General features: G+C 41.5%; 1 protein-coding gene across 1 annotated transcript; it reads right to left on the bottom strand.

Moving 5' to 3' along the window:
* Positions 1 to 976: 976 nt before the first annotated feature.
* slc39a7 (solute carrier family 39 member 7) lies at positions 977 to 9,139 on the bottom strand. Its single transcript, XM_023975874.2, has 8 exons — positions 8,975 to 9,139; positions 7,893 to 8,323; positions 7,057 to 7,225; positions 6,711 to 6,788; positions 6,396 to 6,524; positions 5,290 to 5,406; positions 3,231 to 3,427; positions 977 to 3,008 (listed from the first exon to the last, which is right to left on the bottom strand). Exons 2-8 carry the CDS (start codon positions 8,316 to 8,318, stop codon positions 2,754 to 2,756), a joined length of 1,371 nt encoding a protein of 456 aa, XP_023831642.1. The 5' UTR covers positions 8,319 to 8,323; positions 8,975 to 9,139; the 3' UTR covers positions 977 to 2,753.
* Between the last annotated feature and the right edge of the window lie 315 nt (positions 9,140 to 9,454).

The following is a 9,454-nucleotide window of genomic DNA, read 5'->3' on the forward strand; positions in this document are numbered from 1 at the left end:
CCAATGTTTATTGAAAACATACATTTGCACAATGAGCACTTGTCTCAAACACATCGTTACAGTTGTTGGCTAGCTAGCTAGCGAATTTGAACAATATTAGCATAGACGTCACGTGACAGTCAAAGCGCCTCAAAATAAGACATGGCATCAAGTACAAGATCAAACTAGAGGGTGACTTTACAAGTAAAGATGCGGGGCTTGCTTTAATTCTTTAAAATAATTTTTGTGGTAACGGAAAAGTTAAAAAGTTTTACTATGATACTTCAAGCAAAGCAGTTACATACACAGTGCACAAAACATTAGGAACACCTGCTCTTTCCATGACATAGACTGACAGGTGAATCCAGGTGAAAGCTGTACTCCCGTATTGATGTAACTTGTTAAATCCACTTTAATCAGTGTAGATGAAGGGGAGAAGACAGGTTAAAGAAGGCTTTTTAAGCCATGAATTGTGTATGTATTGTATGTGTGCTATTCAGAGGGTGAATGGGCAAGACAAAAGTTAAGTGCCTTTGAATGGGGTATAGTATTAGAAAGGTGCACCGGTTTGAGTGTGTCAAGAACTGCAATGCTGATGGATTTTTCACACTCAAGTTTCCCATGTGTATCAAGAATTGTCCACCACCCAAAGGACATCCATCCAACTTGACACGAATGTGGGAATCATTGGAGTCAACATGGGCCAGGATCCCTGTAGAACGATTCCAACACCTTGTAGAATTTAGTTGGTTCTGAAGGCGAAAGGGGGTGCAACTCAATATTAGGTGTTCCTACTGTTTTGTACACTTAGCGTATGTATGTATAAGAATACAGCCACACTTAGCCTGCGTCTTGTGTTTGTGATCGGTTGTTCTTTTCCCCTCTAATATTTAGCCTAGGTTGGATTATAAGCTAATCAAGTATTGGATTGCTTGTATTTTTCATGTTCTCTTGCATTATCTGAGAAACAGGGACCCAGTAAAATATAGTGTAAACATTAAGGGAATCATAATTGTTTAATGAAAAGTCAAGAAAACAAAGTAACAAAAAATTCCACCATACTCACTCACTGAATCTCCCACCCACCACTTTAACATTAGTCCTTTACTTGGTCCCTCTGATTAAAAGCTCTGATTCCAAATCAAGCCATTGCACCCAACTATAGGCCAATGTTGACAACTTAAAGCATCTGATAAGACTGTCGATGTAAAGGAATACATTGGAAGGAAACAACCTACGTATCACAGATGCCTAGGTAAAGCAGCTTACAATATTGACAATACAAGCCATTTCAGATACGCAACAAAAAAAGTCAACAAGGTAATGGGGATAGCAGCATGGGGTTGGTTTGGAATCAGCCCAGAGATGCAGTCGTGTACATACAGAATGGTTTAGGGTGAAGGAGCTCTTTAACCACATAACAGCTACAGCATTGATTGTCTTTGACACAAGGCCTACTGTATTATTCAAGAGTGGAGGGAGAGCAGACACCCATTCAAAAAAAAAGAAAGAATAGTACACGTGAATAAAAACGAATAAATGTTACAATTCAACAAAACCTGCTGCCGCAGCTTATTAACACTAAACAAAAGTGGAAGAGGGTTCATCATTCAGTTGTTCAAAAGGTAGGTCAAACATTCCTTCCAGACACATTAAGATGAATTAGGGTGGAAGAAATGTTTGTTTTGATGGACTGTATCTATTTCCTCAAATCCTGTCACTCTGGATAATCGGTTCAGTTTCCAAATGGCTAGTCCACCCTAAATACATTAATTTACTGTACTTCCACATTATGAAGGTACTTCATGTGAAGGGCACATTTAAAGCAATTTATTCACTACTTTAAAGCAAATCATACTCCAATGGTCCTCTAAGCACAGCTTACCTGTTGATTAATAATTCAATTAATATATATTGTCACATACTGGTACAACTCATGATTTACATGCAACTTGAAAGCAGCCAACAGTTATGATAACAGTTACAAACAAGTGGCTTGGTCAGTAACTGCTGTGTGCTGTAGACATCTAAAGCAGCTTAGTCATGTTTCCCAATAAGTCACATTCCAGAAGCTGAAGCCTCTTGGCCTACATGTCAAGTATCTTTGATGGCTGCTATTTGGGGACCTGGTTTATGGACTATACGTTACAATATTATGCCCTTTTCATTTCATTGGAATGTTCCAGTTGTAGACTAACATACTCCGATCCAAATAAACCCTTAACTTAAATCCAGGAAAATGCCCTAACCACTTAACTGTCTAGTTCTATTGTGTTCAATCTGTGATCTCTGCAAGTACAATTAAAGGCAAAAGTAAGCATTAAACATATTGGTGTGATTGCAATTCTTGATTTTAGTTTTAACTATAGTTCACGGCAACTTAAATGGACATTGTTTTGGTTAGCCTTTTTATGACCAAAAGGGAATAACTCTGCAATTATAAATGGACGATGAATTACAACTCCCAAGTCATCTGCGTAGCTTGCCTAAGTCTCAGTTTGATGACCTATCTGACTTAGACATGCTGATGAGGACTTTGTACAGTTCAAATCTTATTGCTCATCATCCTGCAGATGGTTTGTGTTGAAATGCTACTCCCCATTCAAGTCCCCTTTGGAACCTAGTCCAGTCCTGTGTCACTTGTCTTCTCACCCTCTCCTTTAAACTCCATCAGTATCTTTCCCTCCAATCGTATAAATCCATCTCTCATTCGGTTTCTGCTCCTCCTCTAAATCCCTCCCTCCACCTCCCTTTCTTATTGATGCCTCGCTGTCTCACTCATACTCTGCGATTAGCACCATCATGTAAATTCCAACCAGCATCGCTAGGATCTCCATCACTGATTGGCCCAGACTGGAGCGGCCAACCAGCAGCTCAGGCAGAACCGTCACAGTGGCAATGTACACAAAGCCACCCGCAGTGAATGGTAGGATCCAGGCTGTGGCGGCCGCACCCACCCCCTCAGCCAATAGGGAGCAGGCTGTGCCGGCAAGAGCCCCCAAGGCTGTCAGCAGCTGTAGACACATGGCCTGATGGGAAAGAGGAAGTTGTCAATGGACATTTCTACCTACAGAGACCTTCTCATTGGAACAGAAAAGACACGAATCCTACTGCTGCCACCATGTGTCAATAGGCGTTGTGTTGTCGTCACCGAGCATGTTTCAGTACATAGTCAAGAACATTGACGTTTTCTGTCTGACATCAGTATGTGTAACATCAATCATTATGAAAAGCTGAAGCTTGTGCATTACCTTCTTCTTGGTGCAGCCAGACTGGACCAGGATGGCAAAGTCGCCAATCTCGTGGGGCACCTCATGCAGCAGGATGGTGAGAGTGGTGACTGTGCCTACTGCTGGGCCCACCAGGAACGATGCCCCGATGGCCAGCCCGTCAGTGAAATTGTGTGTGAAGTCAGCAGCCAGGTTCAGGTAGCCCGATACCTTGATATCTATATTGATAGGGACGTCAAACATTCAGCCTGCTGCACAGACCCTATGGACTCTAGTCTAGAGCACCTGGTTAAATTGTGCTTAGGAGCATTTGTTAACTCTCCATGGTTGAAGTACAAATAAATATGTAATTTTTGTAAAAATGTCTAAGTGTGCTACATTCACCATTGTATAAAAGTTGAGTCATCACGAATGCATTAAATCGATTGCTTTTAAAAAATATTCATATATTTGGTACCGTTGATTTTGTTACACGTGCCTGTCCGTCGCAGGACTTTTAAGCTCAAATGGCAGACAATTTGGGGCGCTCTCTGTATAAAAGTTGATGGTCTCACGCCAATACACCAATTTCAGAGCCAAATTATCACTTAAATAACAGCCAAACCTGGTCCGTGTTAATATCTAGAGCGCTGAGCCATTACTGCTTTTAGAGGTCTGTTCAATTTCGGTCCGATTTTAAAAAAGGATCACAAGTTACGGTTTCGATTATAAAAATAAAAAAAACATGAAATGCACTATGCATTGTGTGGGTTGAATGCTGTAACACAGAATAAAACAAAATTCCATGATGGTAGTGACTGCCCATGACTGCTTATCACTTATTAACCTCTTTAAATCAAATATTTCAGTTACTTATATTACTTGTTTTATTTGATCACTATTATTTAATTCCAAGTCATCATCTCACCTCTATAGAGCTGCTGCCTGTGCGGTCTGAAAAATCACTATTTTGTAGTTCTTCAAAGTAAATAAGGCATACTTTTATGACTACTGAATACCAACTATCAATCACTTAGATCATGTATTTTCAGGTAGAGATACATCGCAAAGAAACTGCTCTCTATGGATCCCCTCGATCGCGCATTTTCCTGTCTCTTACGTAACAGGTGTAAAAGAAACACAGACCGGACAAGCTGGCTTCCGGGTTAAGCTGGCAGGTGTTAAGAAGCGCGGTTTGGCGGGTCATGTTTCAGAGGACYCATGATTCCACCTTCGCCTCTCTCTAGGACGTTGCGGAGTTGCAGCAATGAGACAAGATCGAAAATTGTGGAGAAGGGGGTAAAAAATATATTATATTAATGAAACAAAATAATTGTCATTTTGGTTAATTGCTCAGCACTATTGATATCCTATGCAAGGTCGTGATTCGTTGAAGTTAAAGCAAATTTGTTTCTGCCCTGTTTCAGCAGACTCCCTGAATCTCGATCCGGCATTCTAGAATTTAGATGAATCAATAAATTCTCTTCTAACCAGCGATGTAAAAATTATTCTCAGATGTGTGCAGTTTATAAGGTGCTCGTTTAAAAAAAATACAAGTAATCTGATTACTATTCTTGCACATGTTCTTTTTTTTAAAAACTGTTTATGTTTTCAATATATCAGGAACTGTTGAATCATATTATTTGTTGATTTGGACACATGAACTGTGTTTTGACATTGGGCTCTTTATCAAAATGTCTTGTCAACAGGAAGCAGCGACAGCATCATTTTCAATTGAAGTTTTAGGAATATAAATTGACCCTTCTACATACATTTGGAAAGGTATTGCACTTAAATCAGGTTAAAAACTTCTGAATGAGTCCAGAAACATGCTGTGATTGATTTAATTTGATATACCAGAAATCCCCAAAAAGAGTTTGCCCTGCTTAATATTGAGAAGGGAGAGTGGACAATGATCACAACATTGCAATAGTTACATACAACAGAGAAACTGGCTTGATGGGACGCTGGTAACTGAAATGTTGTCATAAAGTAAATATTCTCATGGAGAAAAAGTGGTTTTGAGATTTTAAAAAGAGCCATTTCAGTGAAGGCAAACTGCCCACTAAGAACTTAAGTGGCAATTATTCAACTATCTTACCTGTAGTTTTCTCCTCCACTTCTTTTGGAGTCGTCTCATCTTTCTTTTCTTTTAAATCTTTCTCACCCTCGTTCTTCTTTTTTTCCTCCCCGTCACTCTCCTTTGCCTTAGGAGCAGCTGAAAATAGGAGACGAGAAAATAGGGAAGAAAATAAAAATGCCGTGCATAACTCTTTGGTTTACTGACCCTGCCTCATTCCAAAAGTAGAAGAGCAGCATCAAATCACCCAACCATACAGCAGCTCTCAGCTAGAGGAAAATCTCATCAAATGCCAGATTTCAAAATGGACCCAGAGGTCGGGTTACGAAACCAACTCGCTAGCCTAATGATTTGGCTGCATTCACTAGGTCTAGGGGTCCTAGGCACATTTATGTGAGAGGATAGAGTATGAGGACCATGTTATATGCATGTGCCCAGGAGACAGACACTTTACCTGTTTTCAGGGCCAGCTCCATCCTGACACCGGAGTCAGCCAGCCCAAGCGGATAATCATTTGTTCATGACAAAATAAATATATACAAAAACAAAAAGTACAAAATAGCCTGAACCAAAACTAAAGATAACAAAAAATTCACTGATTACAGATCCTTCTTATCAAGGCTTCACAAGACTTCTTGGCAGAGCACCTAACCAACCAGCTGCTGTCCCCCGGGGGTGGAGTGTGGTAGTGTAATTATGCTCCTAAGACCTAAACTAGGAGCGTTGGTTAAGAGCTAGTAACAAAAAGGTCGCTGGTTCGAATCCCCGAGCCGACGAGGTGAAAAATCTGTAGATGTGCCCTTAAGCAAGGCACTTAACCCTTATTGCTCCTGTAAGTCACTCTGGATAAGAGCATCTGCTAAATGACTCAAATGTAAATGTAACTACCTAACCTATTCCAATACAATTGACATGCATTACATAGATATATAGACAAAGGCAGAAGTGGGCAATAGGCAAAAAAATGCATTGCATACAGAGGGATCATTTCAAGGCATATGAGTTATGGTAAAGAAAGCTCATATTGAATGGATGTAGCCTTGAAATAGCAGGGGCACATACATCAATTCAAATTGTTGTTCTTTTTCCCCCCACGCTACAAACTCAAATCAAAATGTATTACCTACCCTGAGAGTGGGAGTGGGAGTGTCCGTGTCCACCCTTCAGGAGGCGAACAAATTTCTCCACCACCAGGAAGGCCACGATTCCACCGAGAACCCACAGCCCTACTGACATCATGTGACCATGGGCGGCACCTACAGGTGTGATAAGGAACACCGTCAGGGACATGCTTTTTGCCAAAATGGGGCCAGACTCAATAAAAAAAATATAGAGTAGAAGAGTGAGTCAGTGTCATTCTCAAGCATGCTAAATAATGGTATGTAATGGATAAGCTGGATAGTATGGTGATGGTAAATGTAGCGATCACGACGGAGCTATACCATGTGAATGGCCATGATACTGTGATTCTTCACTGTCAGAGTGGCCTTGTCCCTCGTCTCCATGGTGAGAGTGAGGCTCTGTGAAAACAAGCAAGAGAGAGAATGAAAATGAGAGAAAGACAGACAAAGAAACAGACTGGCATGACTACATCCTTTCAACTATAAACCAATAAATCTTTTTTTTTTGTTGCTGATCTTAAGAGCTTAAATTTGCTTCACTGATTATTGCGTAAAGATGAAACGTCAGAATCATACCTAAACATATTCAAAAGAATAGATAGGCAATCAATTATTTTCACTTAATTAAGAAATGTACTGTGACAATACTTGCGATACATTCACTAACCTAGGGCGTGAGGGATGAGGTGCAGGAAGGCGTCTCCCAGCAGGCCACCAGAGGCGAAGCTCAGCAGCACCTTCAAGAGGTTCTGGTTCTGGTCTGTATTGGACTGGACCGGGATCAGGAAGAGGATGAGGAAGGGAGCAGCACTGATCAGCAGAGTGGCACCGATGGCCTAACAATAAGAGAGAAACATAGACAGCAGGTCATAAGCGGCCACTTTAACAGTGTGCTTGTGTGTGGTAAAATAATCTCACACTTGATAAGGATGGCTGTGCCGAGTTCCAAGGGTCTCAAATCAATCTAATGAACTTCATCAAATAAGGAAAAGATATTTCCTGTCTACAAAAGTTCTTGGATTCCAACCTAATCCTGTTGAACATAGCAAATAAAAATGCAAACGTCATAAGAGACATTTCGCTCTGCAGTCAAAACCAACAGAAAGTTATTGGCAGTACACTGCTGTGAGGTTGTCTAGTCCAGTTGTCAAAGCCAAACTAGTCAATAGAACTCGACATCAGACTTAGCAACAGACTCACTGGCAAAAGGGAAATGTCTGTTGAAAAGTGAAAGCAGTAATTTTGTACCTACAGTAGTGATCCGTTAAATCTGGAGAGATAGGTAGCCTATGTTTGCACAGGGAAAGTCAGGAGGTTGTTGGAACGAACAGGAGGGATACCGACAAAGATATTACATTTTGCATATGATTTGATTGAAGGTAGGCTATGAGCACTAACGGACATCTAAATGTAGCACAGGTTCTGGACAAAAATAATGTATCAAATATCCAGAACACATTCATGGCCATTCATGTATGGCTCCAAGGTCTCCACTGACAATACCTGCATCCAGAGCTCCACTATGTCCCTCTTCTCTCCCTCCACCTGCCTCTTCACCCTCTCCCCTCCTTGGGTGTGCCTGTGTCCACTCTCCTCCTTGTGCTCATGAGCATGACCGTGGTCATGAGCATGACCGTGGTCATGAGCATGACCGTGGTCATGTGCATGACCGTGGTCATGAGCATGACCGTGGTCATGTGCATGACCGTGGTGCGACTCCTCTGCTGGGGGCAGGTTGGCCTCAGCACTCCACTTGCTCGCCCCCTGGTGTAGCTTCTGACCGCCATGGGAATGACCATGGCAACCGCCACCCCCATGCGAATGTGCATGCCCATGGTCATGAGAGTGACTGTGAGCAACAGTTAGCTGGGCGGCTAGCAACAGCACCGCTCCTGTGAACAGTGCTAGCAGACGTCCATGGGCCATCATCTCACCTGGGACAGACACCCAAAGGGAAAATCTATGGTTACAACAGGCTGCTATAGTACAGCAATACTAGCTTCATACAGCAACATCTTATTGTTTTTATATTGTGGGTAGTTACAGTGGGTGGCTTTAGCTAGCTAGTTATGGAACAAATATTAGGCTAACTAGTTAGACAACAATTAACATTATCAACATCCCATCTGCTATACCTAACAGCATTCCCATGATGGCCCTCTGCTAAGGCTATAAGCGTACACTTTTCAAGGGGGGTTATGAGGAGTCAAACACTGAGGAAAAGGGGCAGGGTCCCAAATGGGGTTAGTAGCCTAGTTGAGTAACTAACTTAGCTAGGCCGTGTTATTAAAGTGATGGCTTGAAACATACTGTATGTTAATTGTTGTTGTACCTAACACCTAGCAAGTTAGCCACTAACTGTTTGGCTACCAGCTAAGTTAGCCACATCAACAATAGCTGCCTATGAATGCGATTAAACGAATGCAGATGTCGCAGTTTAGATTTGCATGCAAAATCAGTTGGCGGGATACTTAACTAGCAAAGTACAATAGCAAACAATTGGTAACGCTACCTAGATAGGTATTTGGAGTTGTTAACTGTGATGACAACAATGCTGCAGTATAAACGAATTGCCCTAAACTCACCTGTCTGCTATAATTATGCACGGATAGACAGTCTGCGATGTTGCGGGTCAGTGATAACGGTTTATCAGATAAATTATTCCCAACAGATGATCTGAAAAGTGTCTATTCGTTATCAGACGTGGCATTTAGTCAAATAAATAGAAACCTCGCGTGATTTCATTCGCTGGTGAAACTAAAGACTACGTGTCATAATATCGCGAGACTTATGTTTTTGTAATCTCATCCTGCATAAAAGCAGGATGCGGACGCAAATATGGTGGATGAATGAAGGCGTCCCACTCAGGCCATTTCCCATTGAATTTTTTTTGTCACAGTACTGGTCTGCTTAAGGGAGTAGCTCTCACATAGGCACCAGTGCATTAAGCAGTTGGTTCTGTTTTGCTTAGTTGATTGACTGTGTATGAACCTGAAAAAAAATAGGGAGTGGTATCTCTTGCTTCCTCTTCTGTATCTCTCTGACTACTATTTTCAGGGAAATTA

The sequence above is a fragment of the Salvelinus sp. IW2-2015 genome, linkage group LG31 (assembly GCF_002910315.2).
Source record: "Salvelinus sp. IW2-2015 linkage group LG31, ASM291031v2, whole genome shotgun sequence".
In the NCBI taxonomy this organism is placed as follows: domain Eukaryota; kingdom Metazoa; phylum Chordata; class Actinopteri; order Salmoniformes; family Salmonidae; genus Salvelinus; species Salvelinus sp. IW2-2015.

Coding starts and splice junctions, on each gene's coding strand:
- slc39a7 (XM_023975874.2), bottom strand. CDS start 8,318: ATGATGGCCCATGGACGTCTGCTAGCACTGTTCACAGGAGCGGTGCTG. Junction 6,789..7,056: donor CCTCATCCCTCACGCCCTAG/GTTAGTGAATGT, acceptor TTGTTTTCACAG/AGCCTCACTCTCACCATGGA. Junction 6,525..6,710: donor GTATCATGGCCATTCACATG/GTATAGCTCCGT, acceptor TCACACCTGTAG/GTGCCGCCCATGGTCACATG.